General features: G+C 32.7%; 2 protein-coding genes across 2 annotated transcripts; one reads left to right on the forward strand and one right to left on the reverse strand.

Moving 5' to 3' along the window:
• Positions 1 to 7507: 7507 nt before the first annotated feature.
• On the forward strand, positions 7508 to 10895 carry LOC11434957 (uncharacterized membrane protein At4g09580). The gene is made up of 4 exons (XM_003612815.4): positions 7508 to 7894; positions 9172 to 9442; positions 9531 to 9701; positions 10296 to 10895. The coding sequence occupies exons 1-4, from the start codon at positions 7680 to 7682 to the stop codon at positions 10419 to 10421; spliced, it is 783 nt and encodes a 260-aa protein (XP_003612863.1). The 5' UTR covers positions 7508 to 7679; the 3' UTR covers positions 10422 to 10895.
• A 964-nt stretch (positions 10896 to 11859) lies between these two features.
• Positions 11860 to 17537, reverse strand: LOC11434958 (nucleolar protein 12). Its single transcript, XM_003612816.4, has 6 exons — positions 16738 to 17537; positions 16584 to 16642; positions 15858 to 15927; positions 15617 to 15742; positions 15384 to 15512; positions 11860 to 12718 (listed from the first exon to the last, which is right to left on the reverse strand). The coding sequence occupies exons 1-6, from the start codon at positions 17407 to 17409 to the stop codon at positions 12218 to 12220; spliced, it is 1557 nt and encodes a 518-aa protein (XP_003612864.1). The 5' UTR covers positions 17410 to 17537; the 3' UTR covers positions 11860 to 12217.
• Positions 17538 to 22057: the final 4520 nt, after the last annotated feature.

Consider the following 22057-nt stretch of genomic DNA (forward strand, 5'->3'; position numbering starts at 1 on the left):
TTGAAGTCTATTGCAGAAGATCAAAGATTTAATACATTCCACCTTTAAAGTTTTCACTTGGACTTGTTTAAGACATGATAAACAAAGTCTTAATCTTATCAACTAAGATGCTACCAATTCTAAGTTTAAAGTTTAATGCAAAGAGTGACAAGTGGTGACTTAGCCGCAAATTTTCCTCGTCTTACATGTAATTCATAAACGCAAGTCATGTGTGCCATGCACATATCAAGAAACTTAGCTCGCTCCTCAGAATGAACAACAATGACATCGTCACCAGCCATTGGCAGCCCTCGAATCCCTTCAATCTCAACAGGCATTGCGGGAGTTGCTCGTTGAGTTAACCTCCCTGCTGCATCTTTAGTAGACCTTATTTTTCCCCACTGCGATCCTTCAACCGCATGTTGTCCACAAACTACCTTCACTATTGTAGTCACCAATGGACCCCGTCCTTTGTCAAGTCTTGCTTCAACCACATATGCTTGAGCAGGACCATCAAATTGTGCTTTAAGATCCATCATATAAGCCTGAAGGAGTAAAGCTACCTCTAGGTTATCCGGTCCAGTCTTTTTAATCGCGGAAACTTCAACGACCTGAAGTTTAATGAAGACTTAACTAAACTCATGGAAAAGTGCTCCCTCCCCATCTCACCAGTAGAAAAAGTCCAATGGTGTCTGACAGTAGAGTATTGGATGGGTGCATTCAATTATAAACACGAGAAAGAAATAGAAAAATAAAATGAATACCGCTCAAACATCAAATTTTTAGAAGTTAAAAATTTGGAACTCTATATGTTGTTTTTAACTTGAAGTAGTGCTCCTTGACACTCACTTGCGGCAGTAGAAATTTTTATTTGATTGACCCTTTATACAAATTGGGAGCTACATACAATGGCGTTTCCAGAATTTTCATTCAGGGGGTTCGAATTATTTTTGTTTCGATCCATCATCAAGTAAGCCACAATATGTTTCTAAGTACTGTCCTTGTTGGATCGTTGAATGAACCCTTACGGTTGTCTTTTATAAAAGACACTCATTGGATTGAGGAGTGTGACTGTAGTATATAAACTACTTTTAATGATTTCCAAAAAATATGAGATTTTAAGGTGTACCAATACATATACTTTTTATACTTACCAGAATTTAAATACTTGTATATTTTCACTTCCCTTTTGCATGTAAACCCACGCAAGATTCCTTCTACGGATTTTAATACTCTTACAAACGTGTATATTTTTGTTTTTTCAAATCACATTTCATTGTTCAATGGTTTTTTAATGAGTAAGCATTAGCTAAGTATTCATTGAATTTGTTTTCTTTTACAATAATTTTACAAATCAATTTGATCCTTCTAGAAGGCAAAACAACTTTTTGGTGTAGCCTAATTTCTTTCCAATTTTACCCTTATTTTTTAATGTAAATTTCCCATTTTACCCTTTAAACGTAAACAATAGTTAGTGGAACTTCTCTCATTTTATATTTTGTTGTATGCATTTTTGTGTGGAAGAGTTTATCATTGGTCACATAATGAAGGAGAGAAGCCGCCTGCATTTGGGTACACTTTTGTCTTCTCTATTCTAATATAGTGTTTATAAATGACATACGTCAGCGCAGTAGAAAAAACGGACAGACGAGCACATGAGTACCCGTTTGGACGCTAGTTTTATTTAATGATAATTATTCTTTTCCCATTTTTGTTTTATAAATAAATGTTTCGTTACAATGACGCATTGCTTATATTGTTGAGATAACGACCAATTCTAACCCAAATACAAAAACACTAAACTAACCCTTTATGTGGGTCACATTCACACATAAAAAGGTAAACATTAAAAATTTAGTGTTCCCTTCTTTGAAATTCAACAAAATTTTCACTTCCCTTTTGCATGTAAATCCACACAAGATTCATTCTACGGATTTTAATACTCTTACATACGTGTATATTTTTGTTTTTTGAAATCTCTTTTCATTGTTCAACGGTTTTTTGCTCAGTAAACATTAGCTAAGTATTCATTGAATTTGTTTTCTTTCTCAATAATTTTACAAATCAGTCCGATCCTTCTAGAAGGCAAAACAACTTTTTGGTGTAACCTACTTTCTTTCCAATTTGACCCTTATTTTTTAATGTAAATTTCTCAGTTTACCCTTTAAACCTAAACAACAATTACCGGAACTTCTCTCATTATATATTTTGTTGTATGCATTTTTGTGTGTAAGAGTTTATCCTTGGTCACATAATGAAGGAGGGAAGTCGCATGCATTTGGGTACACTTTTGTCTTCTCTATTCTAATATAATGTTTATAAATGACACACATCAGCGCAGTAGAAAAAACGGACAGACGAGCACAGGAGTGTCTGTTTGGACGCTAGTTTTATTTAACGATAATTATTCTTTTTCCATTTTTGTTTTATAAATAAATGTTTCGTTACAATGACGTGTTGCTTATATCGTAGAGATAACGACCAATCAACTTATAAAGAGAAAGAGAAAATGTATAGATAATAATTAAAATTAAACAATCCTTTAAAAAAAATTAAATTAAATATCTTATTATGATATATCTTCTTACATTAAATATCTAATTATGATATCCTTTTAAAAAAATTATTACCATACCAATTTATCATTATTTTAAGTAACAAGATCTGAAAATTCTAACAAATAACCATATATGAATTTTTAATTAAAATAGAAATAATTTATGAATTAACATACAATTTAAATATCAAATTAAAATTATAAAATGTGTATTCTAAAGGAGATATGAAAATCAGGGAAGAAAAAAACTAATGTAAACAATCATAATTGTTATATCATTATAAATGTTTGAGGTTTTTTATAATTACTTCTAAAGTCACACATACAGTTGATTCTAATTTGCTAAAAGTGTAAAATTATTTGCTATCTTATTTCGCGCTCGTATGCGGGTTTGATGAGAAGTGTATGTGGTGTGCATATTTGCTTCAATTACTTTTAGACCACTTTTGTTATATTTGGACTGTATATATGTCTGTTTGGGCTGATTTTGTGGTTTGAGTGGATTAGGTTTATCAAACCTGCTAATTTTTGTGGAATTTTTCAAAGATTTATCAAATCATAAAATAATGAGAAATGCATGTATAGTTATTTTATAAAATTGTAAGATAATCTTTATATGAAAACAATAGTTAATTTTACGATTTATCAATTGCATGGCCTGGTGATGGACGATTTGGCAAGTGCACCAAATCATAACAAATAATAAAGTAATAAGTTATCGTCTCTACATGAATTGTCGTTCAACTTAGCAATTAACAAAATTTATTTATGTAAAAAACTTCATCTCCTTTCAAGCTAAACATAAAGCACCCTCATGCATCATAAAGAGATTCCTCTTCTCTTTCTAAAAGTTGGTTATCTCAAGTCTCAACACGCTTCTTCTTGAAATTTGTGTCCAAGAAGAACCGTTCTACAAATTTATCTTAAAGTTAATCCATATTTTAATGGTTCCACTTGATAAAGCCAACCGCCAATTTTTAGCTCTTCCAACTAGAGACATTGGAAAAAGTTGCAGTAGTGTCTTCTGATCCACTGTTATACCATCTGGGCAGCAATACTGACAAGTCTCATAGACTTGTTGGGGTCTTGTACTGGTCCTCCACCACATACATGTTGTGCTTCAAACTTGTACAGTATAAAATGTTTTCCTCCTTCCAAAAAAGAGTATAAAATGTTTTCCAAAAACCAATAATTTTAGCGCAAAGTGGTTAACGAGTTTCATCAAGTACGAATTATTAAGGAGCAATTTATTGATGAAATAATTTTTATTCAGACTTTATTTATTTTTCGCCCAAACTCCAGATTATCAGAGTCTCTTTTTCCAAAAATTGAAATATACACAAAAATATGTTTCCCAAAAACATAAATACAAAAATATCATATAACATTCTTTAAATATATATATATATATATATATATATATATATATATATATATATATATATTTTGAAGAGACTAAAATGAAATATATTAACACAACAATGGTCTTCCTAGCACTAGGTGTGCTAAGGAAGAAACACCAAAGTCAACACAGTATTACATCAATAATTACAAGGCCACAGCCAGCACCAAAAAACTGCATAGGAGACTACAGAGTTTATCATATGTCTAATAAAGTGAAAGAACTATTGAAAGGAATAGTAGCATACTTCACCTTCAACCACTTATAAGTTAGCAGCTTAAACCTGTCCACCACCTGAACGATTGAACTATATATATAACATTGTTCTTCCATTAGTGGTTGTAGTCGCGTGTTTATTAACCGACGATCCTTTGCAGCTGAAATGCGATATTCATGTTATACGTTTTATCATTCTCCGTTACTTCACGTTACTACATATTTTCAATTAGTTTGATAATGACATGCACTAAAAAATTATTATTTTATCCAATTATATCATATTCACTATATGTGTGTATAATTTTCTTTTGCCTTGTGTTGCATACTTACAAAACAATATTTTTTAATTTAGATAAAGATAACAAACTATAGAACAAAATGAAAAGACAACAAACCAAATGAAAACTACACAAACAAATAAAACGTGGTTGATTGGGGAAACCGAGCAACCATTTGGGTGTTTTTATATAGAATTAAAATTTTGATTGGAGGAAACATATCTCATGCAAAGTCAGATAAACCCACCATCTTATATTATAAATTTACATAAACATATAGTATATCATAAACAATTAAACATAGTCTTTTTATATTGACTCACGTAACATTAATTTATGAAATAAAATAAATGTGTATGATTGCGTAAAAAAAAAAGTGTATGGTTTTTATTCTTTTCAAAACATGCTGTTTTCCAATGAAAATGTTTTTAAAATTTTGCTCACTAATTCGTATTATAAAATATATTTTAAACTTTATTGTTATATCTTAATAATAAAAATATAAAGACTTCATATAATATATCTAAATTGTGAGAAATATGATTCATGATCGAAGTTATATTTTTTTACACATGAGTGGCATCGCATTTTGAGTTTATCTCTAAATTCTAAAAGAAGCCCTCCATTTTTCAAAATAAAATTAAGAGTATCGCAAGTTACAAGCATTTGCTTTCTTCAAAAAAAATTACAAACATTTGGATAAGATGACAACTATCTTTTTTCGAAACTCTCAATACTAAGATGGTTCTAGCCTTCTAGGATAACTATGTGCAAAGAGTGATATAGAATTTTTTTTGTTTGAAATCACTCATATGCATCATATTTTCTCTTCCAATATATATATTTCTTTGGATTTTTTAGGATATATATTTCTTAATATTTTTTTTAGGATAACATTGTTTTTTTCGTTATTTTCATGCGGCGTTTTATTTTCTTATTTTTCTGTAATGTTCGTTTGATTCAAATTGATAGATCTAATAACAAATCTCTCTCTAGGAAAACAACTCCCATCTCTCTCTAACTTTTCCAACCTCTTCCGACAACCGACCTCCTTTCTCCCTTGCCAATCCAATTTTTTTTTCTTCTGCGATGTAGATCCACACAAGCGACGGTGTGTCCGGCCTTCACAGAGGTATCACCATCTTGTTTCCAGTTTGTGTTTCGTCGCTTCACTGTCTTTTGCTTGTTTCTTTCTGTCGCCGACCCTTAGATCCACCGTCGTCAGTTACGGTTCATGTTGACTGTGGTGGGTTCGTTTTGGTTTTGGTAGAGAAGGCAGAGGAAGTTGCGACGTAGCCAGTAGCTGGAATCTGTGTTTTCCATTTTGCTTTTCTGCTGCTTTTTCCTTTGTGATTTGTTTTTTAAGGTGCTGTGCGCAGGATCGTTTGTTATGGTGCTCAGTCATGGTTGTTCGGATTCCGGCAGCTGCATGTGTAGTGACATCTCTTTCCTCCACGATTAATCCTCCTTCGACGCTCTCCCGGATCGTTCGTCGTCATATGGATCGTGGTGGTTTTGGTTGTTCATGCCGGTGGTTGTGGCGAGCGCCGGTGGTCGGGTAGCTTCGTGTGTTTGGTTTGTGTTTTCTTCGTGCTTGTACAACAAAGGTTGCGGGGGGTTGCAGATCTGGAATTTTTGCAGTGGTTGTGTTTCATAAAACCCGAAAGGGTCTGGTTCGTTTAACCCGAAAGAGTCTGGTTTGATTAACCTGAAAGGGCCTGGTTTCTGACGTATTGAACTCATCCCTCGATCTGAGTTTTTACGCGTTGTTTGTTCGAAAGAGCATTATATGCCTGTTGTTGATTCAGGGGGTTGTTGGTACTTGAATTGGTTCCATGTTGACGGCCAATCCATCCGCCTAGGTTAAAACTCTATTGTTCTTTGTGAATGTCCAATTTTCACGTTTTTTTTTGTTACCTGGTTTCGCTGGGTTGTCCAAGTGATCTGTGTATTTTTGTTAGGATAGATTAGAGTTGTACCACTTGGACAGTTTTATCACGTTGTATTTCCGTTTCGGTTATTCCTGGATCAGGTCCAATGTCCTCCAGTCTTTGAATCTGTTTGTTTTTATTTATTATATTTTCTTTTTGGTTTAAAAGAAAAAAATTGATAGATCAACTTCAATCTATAACAAATTCAATCAACAACTTTAGTGTCAAGTTAACAAATTATTTTAATTATTTTGATTGTAGCGTTTTTGTTGTTTGATGTTATTAATTTGAAGTGATGTTGAATCATTATTGTTTTTGATGTACTCTATATCAATTTAGATGAATATTTTTTCTCGTAAAAACAAAAGGATGACTTTTTTTGAGGAAAGAAAAAAATGATAAACGTTCTTAATAGATTTAGCTTTTATTTTATTTTTTCTCTAAAAATCTTTTATTTTATTTTTTGGATATCCTTAACGAACAACTTTGATACCTTTGCGATCCTACCCTACCCAATCAACATACCAACTTCTATAAATACTCAATTTAAAGTTAAAAAAATAATAACTTATTTATGGTATAAAAAATAATATCTACTACAAAACTTTTTATTGTTTCATTCTCAACGATCTCTCTAATCAATTTATTAGTTACTTCCTCTTGTCAATTATAAATAAATTTATGTATCATATATGTGATCTAAAACATAGATCATATATCTAAAAAATCAAAATTTGCTTATACAATAAAGAGAGTATCTTTTATCCGTTGCCATCTTATTCAAATGATATTAGGTAATATAATCTAAATCTTTAAAAACTAAAATGAATAATAAAGTAATTTTAACAATTAAACACCTTCAAAATAAAAACATTTTTAAACATTACTTACTCATTTTTAATAATATACAAAAAAAAAATCTCAAAAAAAATAATAAAATACAAAAATTTACTTTTTATGTTGATTGAACATATAACGTATCTAATATGTAATATAGATCAAATACATTCATTATTATTCCATTAATCTAAAAATTGAAATGTTGCATTAGATCGGATGAAATGAAAGTATTAAATAAAGACAATTTCTTTTCCAAAGAAACAACAAAAACATCCTTAAAACGTGTGAGCAGCATTGCAAATTTGCAACACCTATAAATCCAAATCCAACCAAGAATTGAGGAATATTCTTTCTCTCTCGAAACAGAATTGTTCTCTTTTTCTCTCTCTTCTCTCTTCAACGCAGCGTAGATAAGGCAGAGAAGAGAAGAGAAAGAAACAGAGAAGAAAAACAACGACCCTTGCTTCAAAACAATGGCAAAAAACGGCGACACCATTGAAATCATTAACGTAAACAAACCTATGCCTGTGCAATCCAAATTTCCGTTAAGCTTTTTTGAAACAACGGTGGCTTCAACGGTAGCTTTGGGCTTTATATTGGGTCTTCTTGGTGTTTATCTTACCATGCCAGATTCAGATTATAGCTTCCTTAAACTACCTCGTACCCTTCATGATCTTCAGCTTCTTAGGTAACCCTTTTCACCATTTTATATAAATTCGTGTTAAAAATTGAATATTGAGGTGAAAAAAAACCAAAAAAATGAACTATTTACATTTTTATTTTAAATTTGGTTATTGTTGTTTGATAAATGTTTGATTGTTGTTGTTGTTGTTATTTGATATGCTGAATGAATCTGAATAAATAACGTAGTTTTGTGTTTAATTATGAATTTATGATGATTGGTTATAGTAGATCTGGAAAGGATATTGGTTGGTAAAGAGGTTCACCTTGTGGAGTTTAGAGTTGTTTGTTTGGTGTTAATTTGCTATCATAGGTTGTTGAATGTTATGCTTTGAAATTGAATCAAAGCAGATTCCAGCTATGAGAATGGTTTTTTCTTTATGAACTTTGTTCTTAGCATTGACAATTATTCTTCTTAAATTGTGATATCCATTATTCTTCCTAGTGTTGTTAAATACATCCTCTGGTCATTGTTATAAACAAAAATTTCCTTTTTAGAATTGTTGAATTATAAACAAAAATTTCCTTTTCAGATTCATTTTATAACTGATGTATCCAGTCTATACTATAACCCAAATACATCAATTATTCATTGAATTTGAAAATGGAATTTGACTTGTAAAACAAGGTGAATGTTTTCCATCAAGGAAAACACTGTATATATATTTGAACAAACCTCTATTTTCTGCCATTTGTGATTGACAACATTGCATAAATCTGGTGTGGCATAGTCAAGTTACAAGTCCTCCAAAAAGAAGTTAAGAACCTCCAATGGTGTTCAACATTGGAGATGCTCTTAAATGTCCACTTTCTATTCTAGTGCTGTTATCGTTCCATTGTTTTTGACTTGTAATTTATTGGACAATATAACACAAGGTGAATGTTGTCCATCAAGGAAAGCACTTGCCATAGCATCCCAAAAACTATACCTCATGCATATTTATATTTGAACAGATGACTGATGTTTTGTAGTCACTTAGGGTGGTTAAATAGAACAGAAAAGAGACTCTAATGCAAAACCTTAAAATTCCTACCAGATAACTAAATGTTGGTATATTTTCTCAACAATTTGATCCACATCTGGAACAGGCATTAAATGGTAGGATCAATCATGTTTTAGGACAGTTCATTGACTTTGCTTTTCATTTCATTTTGTGGAAACTTTGGCTCGTTTTTTTATGTTTGTGCTTCAGTAGATGGGAAATGTTATGGATCCCGATGCAAAATGGGAAGTTGACATTAAAAATTATGCATTGTTTATATATCTTTTATTTATTTTTGTAGAGATAACCTTGAGAGCTATACAAGTGACTACACTGCACAAGTCTTGGTGGGATACTGCGTGGTTTATATTTTCATGCAGACTTTCATGATTCCAGGGACTGTGTTCATGTCATTGCTTGCCGGAGCACTCTTTGGTGTCTTTAAAGGTGTGGCTCTTGTTGTATTCACTGCCACAGCGGGAGCTTCTTCGTGTTTTTTCCTGTCAAAAATTATCGGACGACCCCTTCTCTTCTCTCTCTGGCCAGACAAGTTGAAGTTCTTCCAAACCCAGGTTCAGTTCAACTTCCAAGTTCCAGAATATTGGATTTAATAAAATTCAATCTACACTTGGAAATAAATTTGAACTTTTTTATTTTCAGGTGGCTAAAAGAAGAAAGAGTTTGCTGAACTACATGCTTTTTCTGAGATTGACTCCGACTCTTCCCAACACGTTTATTAATTTTGCATCACCAATTGTGGATGTTCCCTATCATATTTTCTTCCTTGGAACTGTCATTGGACTCATACCTGCTGCTTATGTCACAGTCAGGGTATGTGGTTATCAAAATAACTATATTTTTGTGCTTTAGCTTTTATCAATTCTTGAATTGTTTAGAATACTGGAAATCTGAGTCAGCCACACTCAGTCAGTTGTGTCCATTAACTAAGTAGTGGTGACACTTATGGTGCACTAGTCTGAAAACTGATCCATAGTTTTAGGCGTTGGATTCATTTGTAAAAATAAATGCTCATGAAATAGTTAAAACAATGGATGTATTGGTACACCACTGGAAAATGTGTGCACCATGTCACCCAAAGTAATACTTCAATAAAGGCCGACCTAAGAGATTCGGAGGCCTAATTCAAACTTTGAGAGTATGGCCTTTCTGCCTACGTGTTTGACCTTTTCTCTTAATAGACCAATGTGTGCATTAGGTTTCATTTTGAAGGTGTGCCTGGTGTACGTGTCAGCGTGCTTCATAGGTGGTCTTTTTTATTTATCAACCCATAAGTTAGGGCTTTAGTTGTCTCGACATTGGGCCTGCCCTGACTCTGTTGTAAACTGAAATAACTTTCCTCTCCCCTTCTCTTTTCCTCTCCCATTGTGCTTGTGTTTGAGTTTTTTGTTTTGTTTTGTTCTACAGGCAGGGTTAGCTCTTGGAGAGCTACAATCTGTGGGAGATCTCTATGATTTCAACTCAATCGCTACATTATTCTTCATAGGCATTATTTCAGTTACACCAACACTAATGGGCAAGAGCGATTCATAAGAGTTCAGAAGCCACAAATCATGTTCATGGAAGGCCTTGTTCTCCTAACAGGCCAATACCAGCTCCAGTATGTGTACAGATCCTCAGAAAACTATTGCAACGTGGTTCTCCGCTATTGATTTCACTGCCAAGTGCTGCAGTAATTCAAGACAATCATATTATTGACGCCGGTGGCAAGAAAGACGTTTGGAAGAATCAATCTTATGCACATTGTTCATAATCTGTTATGTAAAAAAATTACGGTTGTTGACTAGTAGTTCCGTTTATCACGTGTTTTTCCATTCACAATAATGTAGTTCATTCCATTAAAAAAAGTGTAGTTCATTCAAAGTGTTTTCCTGATATTTCCTATCTTTAGGATCCATTTCAGTTGTACATTAAAATTTTATTGTACAAATGTCTTATTGCTGGGTGTTTCGTGTAAGAGAAAAGTAAGGGAAGGCTTTAAAGAAAAGTAATGGAAGGTTAGTGAAATTGATGTCTAAAGTTTCATTATTTATTCATTTGAATAGCTGAGGAAATAAAAAAAATAAAATAATAACGTAACTGAACTTTGTAAGTATTTAAATAAAGATGAGATGTTTTGATAGTTCATCTCTCTTTTATAACCTCACAAAAGTTCTGAAAGAAAGAAATCCAACCAACAAAAAAGCCTACCAACTTACCTAAACATTTAATTTTGGGTTCGAATATATAATAAGTTGACGTTTCCTCACACTATGAGAAATAATTTTTATTTTTAGAGTGGTACTAAAATTAGTTGGTATCATTTAATTTTCATAATGTAATTTCAAAGCATTCACAAGGTGGGCGTTTCACCTAATTTTTTTTTTTTAAAACACCTATTAAACTGATTTTTTTTTTGAGGGAGCCTATTAAGCCTATTAAACTGATTTAAATAGACTATTTTTTTTTATATGGGAGAAATAGATACTTGAAATAAAAAATTAAAAAAAGTGTTTTTAAAATCAATATCATTAAATAAGATAAAGTTACTTTTATTTTAGGTCCTTAAAATCAAATAAAAGATGATGACATTTTTTTATCAATAGGGAATAACTTATAACTGAATAAAAGATAAGATGATGACATTTTTTACTCCCTCCGTCCCTTTTTATAAGAGTATTTTACAAAAAAAATTGTCCCTAAATATAAGAACTACAAGTTGATACTATTATTAAAAAGAAATTAGAATGTTCACCCAAAATGCTTTTTTTTAGAGGACCAAAAGTGATTATCTAGAATTAAATATTTTATCTTTAAACTTAACAGTATTACAACTTTGCTTAAAATATTCTCTATTCCTATTCTCTCCCATCTCCTCTATCTCAATATTTTCTTGAGTTTATTTTTCCCTATATCTCTCTCTTGCATTTGCAGTATAAAATAATGGCGATCAGCAGGTTCAATAATTTTTTTTTTTATAAATAAACCGAAGTTCAGGAGCAAAAGTTGATGGACCATTCCAATTTCCAAGACAGAAATGCCACAATAAACCTTACCAAAATTCTATAATAGAAGAACTAACAACAATTTTTAGGAATATAATGTAAAAAAATTAAGTTACAAGAATTAATTTCCATCACTGTCTACTGCTTTTTAAACTGTTGACAATTGCACGTATAATTAAATTTCACTGGGAGTTTGACTGAGAACTGAAGAAGCCCGACCTCATAAAATCATCAGAGTCGAACTCTTTCCTCAACGTGCGTACATATTCATTCATAAGTCTTTTGGACTTGCAAATTCCAACCAGAGGAAAACGAAATTTAATACCTGACGCCTTTAGAAACAAGCTACCTCTTCTTTTGGACTTTCATAACTCGTCGGGAGCTATCAGGAGTACGACTATCAAACTTGCGTTTTGACCCTGCTTGTTTCGGTGTATCACCTTCCTTCTGCATGTTTGCTTTAGCCTTTCTGGCAGCTACTGTGGGTCTTTTCTTTGTGCGCTCTTTTGGTTTTTCTCCACTGTGACTTTTCTTGGGGACATCAGATTTGGTAGCTCGCAGACCCTGATAAGAAGCAGTGGTTTTTCTGTTTGACCCGTTTTTACTGCTTGAAGGAGACTTTGAAGCCCCTGAAAACTTCTTTACAGGGGTACTACGACCTTGTGTTGCTTGAGAGTATGGTTTTTTAGATGGGGTAGCATCTGGTTTGCCATGACTGGGTCGTGCCGCTGGAGAGTAGGGCCTTTTAGATGGGGTAGCACTAGGATCTGCTTTTGCAATACTGACTCTCAATTCTCGATCTCGGAGCATTAAGGACCGTTTCCTAACAACGGAAAGGGCAGCATCCTGCAACCACAAGCAACTAATTAATATCTATAGACAGAGTTCCGGGTGATGGGACCTGAAAAAAAGTATGAACAAATTTCATGCCACTTTAGAATGCAGTAATGTTTTCTTTAACAACACAAAGCAATGTCTCGAATTAGATATCAACCACCACTTTGAACATCAATACTATCGTTTTATCTTTTGTTGGTAATTTCTTGAGTACTCTAGTGTGTAAACCAAAGCAATCAAGCACAAATAATTCCATAAAACAAAGAAAAGCTAAAACATCTAACCCAGGTAGAAGCTAAAAGAGACATCTAACCCAGGTAGAAGCTAAAAGAGACAGGAAAAAAGATACCAGCATTAAATGTTCAAGCTTCAAACAGTTTCCACAAATAACATTTAGGCCCTGTTTACTTTGTGAAAACATTTTCTGATTCGTTTCGTAAATTTTGAGTCAATCTTACTTGCTAACAAAGAGATAATAGACTCTTGAAATGAACAATAGTGTACATTTTTTTAATACAATGAAAATGAAAAAGAATTGTTTTCATTATTTCCATAAATGCATCATCCATAGCTAGCATTTCATCTTCTCTCCATCACAATGGTTCACTTCAAGAGTCTCACATCTAATTATTAGCAAGTTAAAATGAACAGATATTTTAGGAACAGAAAATGGAAAATGTTTTTCACACTTTGGAGGCCAGCAATCTTGACCACAGATATCTAACTTCAAGCATATCATTGTTACTTCAAATATCCGTCCATAACTGTTTGTATTCTCATTGAACGAAGGTAACTTCTGAAAATGGCAAGTCCCTAGCTACACTAAAAGATGTATTATTACAATATAAGCAGCCGCCAATCAAAATAGAAGTCAACAAAAGAACAAAACCACGGCACAAGAAACTGCCATTTCATTTTTTATGTCCCCGGTTTTATCATAAAAAGATGGTTTCTTCATGATAAAATGAGGACTTGAGTCTGTAGATCACAAAAAGTCCCATGTTTCCACCTGGAAAGGAATTCTGTATAATCAGATTTTCAATTCAGGACTCAAAGTGCAACATGCAGCCTAACTCTCAACTACTACGACATGTCAGTGTCCAGTACTACGATTATCAACTAACTACTTATATTCCCGTTGAAAGAAGATAACTTCTGAAAATAACATGTATCTAGTTACACAGAAAGACGTAATATAATATAAAATGTACTTTAAGTCAACAGAACCACGGCACAAGTAACTGAGCATTTCAATCCTTACGTTCCAAATTATGTTGAAAAATGTATATGCTTTTAAGAAATAGATAAGATAACATGAAATTCTAAAAGCAATAAGACAAAAAAGATGGTTTCTCAGAGACAAAATAAGATTTCAGGCGCTACGAAAATGTCCGAGTGGCATTATTCATCAATCGAAAGCTCAAGTTATCTCCTAGTCTGCATCCCGTGACATTTTCCTCCGGTGGAATCATATCCATTCCTTCTTTTTTACCAACTGCAGTTTTATTTATTAAAAAAAATAATGAAGGGTGGACCATAGCCACACGGTTCGCAATTCGCTTCGGTACGCGGTTCGTAACATTTAAAGAATTTGGTACGTAGGGGGTATACATAGTTGGTACGTCATGGATTCGTGGTGGTTTTAATTAAATTAGAATGGACGTAAACCGTGACAATGAAACACATATTGGTTTATCAAATATATAAACTTGCAGTACTTTTAAGTCCCACATCGGACATTCTAGTCACTTTGAAGGAAAGAGGTAGTTATAAATATAGAACCTTGCTACCTTCTATACTTGAGCAATCCAAAGCCACGTATGGCTTGGTCAATTGGTGGGGCCAGTAGGCTTTTACTTTCATTGGCATGGTCAGATGGTGGGGGCCACTAGGCTGTCTCACTTACCAATACCAATGATGTAAATTAGGTCAATTTTTTTTTTTAAATTCGTGGTTATTTGTGATGGTACAGTCGGTACCCCACATGTGACGTATTCATATGCGAATTTACGTGAACCGGTTTGCCACAGTGTACACGAATTATGTGACTATGGGGTGGACTCCCTCCAGTGAATAGTCGCACGAGATAGGATCCTTTCCCTTGACTTTACTTTTACAATACATATTAGTCTCTAACTACTTATATTCTCATCGAATAAAGGTATCTTCTAAAAATGACATGAGAAAGGCATAAAGGGCAGCCCGGTGCACCAAAGCTCCTGCATACGCAGGGTCCAGGAAGGGGTCCCACCATTTTGGTGTATTGTACGCAACTTTAGCCTGTTTATTTACGCAAGAGGCTGTTTCCAGGAGAGAAAGGCATATTACAATATAAAAAATAACCCATCCAAACAAAAGTAAGTTAACAGAACCACATCACGTACAACAGTCCACTCCAATCATTGCGTTCCAGAATGCATCACAAAAAAGCATGTGTTTTTAAGTAATAATAGCATGTAATTCTTAAAGATTAACAGACAAAAAAGATGATTTCTTCATTAAAAATTGAAGTATTCATGGGCTAGTCAAACAAAAACAGCCCAATGTTTTAGCAGCTAAAGAGAAGCTGGTGATAACATCAATTATGACATATTTGAGCTAAAAAATATAGAAGCACAGAGAATAAATTTATTTTATCAAAATGTATAGCAAATAAGGCACCAAAACAGCATACCCTTGTTTTAAATAGCGCATAGGCAATTCCCTTTCCAACATTAAGATGAGGATCTCGAACAACTCTAATAGCTTCTATACTTGATTCTAGACTTGGTATACCACAAAATAGCTGATAAAGTTCTTCATCCTGCACAAAAAGATCACATGTTCGATTCATTGGACAATATAGGGGCAACAATGGAAGATGAAATTACGTGAACTTAAATAGAAAACGACGGATTGGAAACATACCTTCACATCAAATGGGAGATTGCCCACAAAAACGGTTCTCTTATTATCGTAAAGGGGAGCACTATCCCCTTTAAGTTTTTTGCGGGGTGGGCATGCCCTATCAACACGAATGTGATTTCCATCAACCTACAGCCAGATAATCAAACAATAATATTAGAAGATTTCAGCCACAGCTGTTCAACATAAATACATGGAAATACTTATACTTGATCAAACCACACTTAGAGGAACAAGTGCATACCACAGTCATGTTGTGGGACAATGAAGCCTGAGCAGATTCCTCAGTTTTGAAAACGATGTAAGCATTGACGCTGTAAACACAAGATTTCTCAATTAGCAATGTATGAAAAGGTTTCCTTTACATAGAAATGCTTGTATTCATATCAGATGGAAACTCTATCCAAGTCACCGAAGAGCAAGACCAATAGAAAAAACAGAATCCAAATCGTAGTCTAAAAATATATAAAATACATTCAACATCGATAGCAACAACAACCAAGCTTTATCCCACTAATTGGGGTCGGCTACATGTATAAAATGACACCATAATGGTCTATCATATACCATATTTCTATTCAACTCATTAATCTCTAGATCTTTCTTAATAGTTTATCTTGTAGTTTTTCTAGGTCTTCCTCTGCCTCTAGTGATAGGACTACCCTCCATCTGATCTACTCTCCTTACTACTTCTATCTACATGCCCCCAAACCACATAAGTCTAGTTTCCACCATCTTTTCTACTACAGGTGCTACCCAACTCTCTAATGTTGTCATTTTACATGAAAGTAGATTTTACATCTCTACCTACAAAATCGTCAAATCAAAACAGAACTGTTTAACCAAGCCTAATGCAATCATTTCCTTCTATTCAATATATATACACAAACTAACAGCATTATGATTCTATATTAAAATTTAATAACAATATTCTTGACTAGCTGCAACTAGGTCATTGATTAACCCTTACCTTTCAGCCGTTTCACTGATCTTCTTCGCAAGGATTGCTCCCTTTCTAGGTTTCTTAGTCTGATTCATCAAAACAATAAACACACATGATGTTAGCATCACCCCACAAAAACAATAACATTGAAACCTAAACAGTAAACAAAACAAATACCTACATCTTGTAATGGAACGGAACGAATCCTAACAGATTCAACTTCACCAAAAACCTTAAACTCCTTCAACAAAGTCTTCTTCTTCACCTTAACAGGTAAATTCCCAACAAAAATAGTCCTCAAAAGCTTATCTTCATCATCAAAACCTTCTTTTGTAACCATCATATCCGCGGGATTATCACGCACTTTTCTCTTATTCCCAACTTTCTCCACACTTTCATCTTTATCTCCTCCTTCAACAATCCCATACTTCTTCTCCTCCCACTCTTTCTCAACCTCATCCCTCTTTCTCTTCTTCTTCTTCTTATCCCCAACCCCTTCTCCATCCAAATTAACCTCTTTTTCTTTCTCTTCCTCTTCGCCGGAACCACTTTTCTTCTTTTTCTTCTTCTCCTTCTTCTCTGAAACTTCAATTATTGGATTTGAATCGATCACAGGACTTTTCTCTTTGTTCTTCTTCCTCTTCTTTTCATCAACGACACCGTTTTCAGGGCTGAGAGTTTGATTAGGCTTTCTCTTATAGGGGTTGTCATCGGAAAATAGAGAAACGGTGTCAGCGGCGGCGGTGGTTTGTTCCGGCGCGTTAGCGAAGAGCGTGTTGAAAATGCTGGAGGGGGCTGAAACGGTGTCGTTTTGAGGGGTTTGTTGAGGTTCATTCTGTTTCTTTTTAGCCATTGATGAGTTTGAATGAAGGAATTGGGATTTTTGTTTTGGGGGCAGAAACCCTAAAATCGTTTGCGTGTGAAGGGAGGAGGGAAGAGAAGAGAAGAGGGTGGCGTTATTACCAGCTTGGATACTTCAAATTTTATTTCCACGCAAGTGAAAAATATATCATTTTTTTTACCCTAAGTTTATTTTAGACGAATTTTTTTAACCCTCAAGTAATAAAACTATGTTAATCGGATGTTCCGTCGTGATGTAAATAAAATCTCGTCAAAAAAATAAATGATTTCGTATATATATTTTTGGGTTTTTATATAACATTTTTTATAAAATAATTCAAGTAGCTTAAATCATATAAATTATAAATATATCTTTTTTTTTTTACCGAATATTGTAAATTCAATCAATTAATTTATACAATGTTAGTTATCAACTAATTTATCAACTATATCGTATTTTTTATCAAACAAAGCCTATGTATCCATCCATGTATCAGTATTTTTCTCCTTCAAAAAAAAAATGTATCAGTATTTTTCTATTATATTTCGTTGTATTTATATTTTATGTGATTTTAAAATTTAAATTTTAAAAAATATTAGATTGTTATGAAAAATTTGTAATGAAAAAATATTTAACTAAAAGATGGTTAATTATTATATTTATATAATTAAAATATATATTTGTTTGTATGAGTTTAGCGCAGTTGGTACTTGATAGGATATTGTCATAATATATATATATGCAGGTGAATTTATAGCTACTTCACCGGAAAAAAAATATTAAGATATGTTTAAATTTAAATTTGAAAAGGAATTAGGTTGCTAAAGGTAATTTTGTCCAAAAAAATAATTAATTGAATAAAGTTGTCATTATATAATAGTATAGATTAGTTAAAATTAACGGGGAAATTATTTAGTTCTTCTCACCTTTCGATCTAACATAATTTAATTTTATGTTAATCATCTCACCATTAAAACTGTGCCAAAAAGAAAATCTCACCATTATTAAAACTAATTTGACTTATGTATTTTTTTATTTTTATGTTGTAGAATCTAATTTCTTCAAAAATGTTGTAGAATCTAATATAATTTCTTTGTCAAGCAGTCCAGTAACTATAATTTTACATTTTAAAGTGAATAAGTGGAAAATAATAGATTCCTTTTCTCACAACCCGACTTAAAAATTATGTTGTCATACCTGATCCATCAATCCAATAAATAGTTTGATAGAGACTTAAATCCCCCTTTTTAACCGTTAAAGAGGATTTGAAACTTGAAACTCGTTGGTCTGGTACGAATAAAATGTTCTTCATCACGTAAACACTTCACAATGCCCACTTTATTATTATAAAATGATGCATCAACATTACACTACTATGTACTTACTCAAGTTATAAATAAAATTAGTATGGAGGGATTATACAACAAAAATAATATCACTTTTCATTATCGAGTTTAACGTAGATACTGTACACTTTTGGTCTAGAATAATTTCACAACGAAAGCTCATCATATGAGGTAAGACTATATTGTAATCATATTTAAAATTAATAACTACAAATTCCTGAATCAAGTAAGACTATATCGTACTTAGGAATGAGAATAGGTTAAGTCGGTCTACAGAGGTCTACGGTCTAGTCTACGAGAGATCAGATCAGGCCAGACTTTTTTCTTAAATAGAGAAGGCCTAAGCTTTTTTTTTAAGCATATTTAGCTTAAAAGGCCAGGCCGGAGGCCCTTCAAAAAGCCTCTGGAGCCTATTAAGCCGGCCTATTTAAGTAATTTAAATAATATTATTTATTATTATATTATATTTTATACTTTGAATTAAAATATAAATTTGTAAACTTTTTCACTAATTTAAGCTTTATTAGTATACATTAATTTTTTTGCATATATAAATGTATTATTCTTTCAAAAAAAAATGTATTATTATAAACTAGAATAAAAATATGATACAATATATAGTCGAACTCCCTAAAACTTCGTGTTGATTATCAAAAGAGAGTTTAATCTAATTGAACTATTAGTTCGCTAGTCCATTTAAACTTAGATCACATTGCTTATTTAAAGATGTTCATAAGATATAGGCTTTTAGACAGGCTAGTAGACTGTATCAGACTTTCAGAAGGTCATGCTCAGACTTAAAAAGTAGGCCTATGACAGACCGCATGCCAGACTTAAAGGCCAGACTCAGGCCTTGCAAAGCCTAGCCAGCCTAACCTATTCCCATCCCTAATCGTACTCATGTTTTAAAGTTAGCTACAAATTACTAAACTTCCATTTGACATTAGATGACACCAATTACCAAAAAGAATAAGTTTTTTACATCCACACTATCCCTCCCATTCTAAATATTCACACTATCCCTCCCATTCTAGACCTTGAGTGAGTCTATAACATTTAGATTATGAAGTTTAAGGTCAACTGCAATGGAGGTTTTTAACAACTTCATCAACCACGATATATTATAGATCAGGAGGTTTACTTGGTGTCAAACTAACATATAAGCTATGAGTAGAATTAACTGATTTCTTCTATCTAAAGATTGGTTTCAATGGTGGTCAGATTGTTCTCAATGATGCTTGGATAGAACTTTATCCGATAATAGTCCAATTTTGTTGTTTAATAAAATATCAAACAGCGGTCCAAATCCTTTCATGATTGTAGAGTGTTGGAAAAGATGTAAAAGGCTTTCATGACTTTTTTTGCGAAAGATCGAAGAATATGAGTTTTCTAAGGTTGAGGTGGAGATTGATACCCGAAAAAGAGAGTTTTGATCATCTCTATTTAGTATCTCTTAATTTTTTATTTATTTGAAGAGATAAAGATACAATGAAGTTTGAACAAAATAATATAAATAATTAATAGTGGTTGGACTCACTTAGTGGTAGGATCTCCATTCAGTGGTAGAATCTACAGTCTACTTTTTGTACTTATGTCTTACTAAATGACATTCTTCGAGAATCCTTACTCTAAAAAAGCTTGTTACCTAGTTACCCAGAAAAAGAAATATGAGAATCTTGGTATGAAGTATGTCTTTTAAGCAATGAGTCGTACTAAATTTTTAGAAAGATCAACTCATGCTAAAAAATAGTACACCTATAAAATATATCAAGCTAGGGTCTCGAATTTTTTGAGCAAGCTAAACTTATTTAGCCAAAGTCTAACTTAATCTAGTCAATTCTCAATTCTAGTAATAATGAAATCAAGTGATCCGGTGACCCAGAAATAACTTTGACCTTAAATCATATTCAGATCTAATAACTTAGATTGCACCAAGATTTTGTTTTTGAGAGAATAGAATGCACCGAGATAAAATGGTGATAAAAATACATTAACATGATATATAATAATGCAAAGTAAAATAGGATTTCGACTCTGTTCATTTTCCAGCTGCATGGGATCCACATACATGTGGTGTTTTCTTTTAATTTTATACTACCCGCTTAATTATTATCAATTCACACCACTATATGTGTGTGTGTCTATCCGTTGAATTGGGTAAAGGACACTTCCTTTCGCCACATGAAAGATGGAATAACCATATAGTTATTTGTTTTGTGGCACTTTGTTTTTGTCTGTAATGATATAGAAGGAGTGTTTAAATTCTAATCCTAAAGGAAGATTTTTTTTCTAAATGAAGATATTTCCTGTCCAATAATAGTTGAGTACTTATGTTTTGTTCAAGTATCTTGAGATAGACTGACATTTTGTTCGTGAGAAAGTTCAAGAAGGCACCATCAGATTGCTATCAATTCAAGTAGTGAACAAGCAACTGATTTCTTCATCAAGTCCCTTCATCCTAAGTATTTCCTTGTCATCTCAGCTAGGCATGGTAGACATATACCAAACTCCAGCTTATTATGGAAGGCTGTTAAAACATAATGAAGATGTAGTTACTTGAGATCCAAGTAACTTACTATCAAACTAACTGAATTTGCCACACAAGCGATTGACGGTTATAGAGGTTGCTAAGATTCAGTTTCGAGGCTTAGATAGTACGCAGTAGTATGTAATTAGTTACACTGCATTCTAGTTACATGTAACTTACTCTTGCATCATTTGTTCATTTCATAAATGAAGTTAAAACATTTTCGGCAATTTTCTCTCAACTTAGATCTTCCATATATCATTTGTTCAAATCAAACTTGGAACTCACTAAGGTAAATTGATGAAAAAAAATTCAAAGTAAGATAAGATGTTTTTGTTCTTTCTCCTGCTGCAAGGGATCCACATCTGTATGGTTTTGTTTTAATTATATATATTTAAATTTCAACTACCCACTTAATTATCAAATCACACCACCATATATGTTTGTTTATCCATTGAATTGGATAAGGACACCCGCACAACCATAGTTATTTGCTCTGTCACTTTATTTTTGTCTGCAATAATAATAATAATGATAAAATAACTTCTAATCCTAGAAAAGGCAGATATTTTTCTAAAAGGAAAACACAATTCTAAATATCTGATCTTCAATAGTTGAGATTTGATGTTTCCTATTCAATTTTAGAAAAGGTAGAGGCTCTCCTGATTGATAATTGATAAGTATGTAGCTGTCTTAATCTATGAGGCAATAAGCTTGAAAAAGAAAGAAAATTTAAATCCAAAATTACTCTAAAACTTTGAATTGTAACTATTTTAAGGAGTTGTAA

The sequence above is a fragment of the Medicago truncatula genome, chromosome 5, assembly GCF_003473485.1.
Source record: "Medicago truncatula cultivar Jemalong A17 chromosome 5, MtrunA17r5.0-ANR, whole genome shotgun sequence".
Classification (NCBI taxonomy): Eukaryota; Viridiplantae; Streptophyta; class Magnoliopsida; order Fabales; family Fabaceae; genus Medicago; species Medicago truncatula.

Excerpts from the sequence above, each read along its gene's own strand:
- LOC11434957 (XM_003612815.4), top strand. The coding sequence starts at position 7,680 with ATGGCAAAAAACGGCGACACCATTGAAATCATTAACGTAAACAAACCT. Across the intron at positions 7,895-9,171 it reads CATGATCTTCAGCTTCTTAG|AGATAACCTTGAGAGCTATA; the intron begins GTAACCCTTTTC and ends TTATTTTTGTAG. Across the intron at positions 9,702-10,295 it reads CTGCTTATGTCACAGTCAGG|GCAGGGTTAGCTCTTGGAGA; the intron begins GTATGTGGTTAT and ends TTTGTTCTACAG.
- LOC11434958 (XM_003612816.4), bottom strand. The coding sequence starts at position 17,409 with ATGGCTAAAAAGAAACAGAATGAACCTCAACAAACCCCTCAAAACGAC. Across the intron at positions 16,643-16,737 it reads GTTCCGTTCCATTACAAGAT|ACTAAGAAACCTAGAAAGGG; the intron begins GTAGGTATTTGT and ends TTGATGAATCAG. Across the intron at positions 12,719-15,383 it reads ATGCGCTATTTAAAACAAGG|GATGCTGCCCTTTCCGTTGT; the intron begins GTATGCTGTTTT and ends TTGTGGTTGCAG.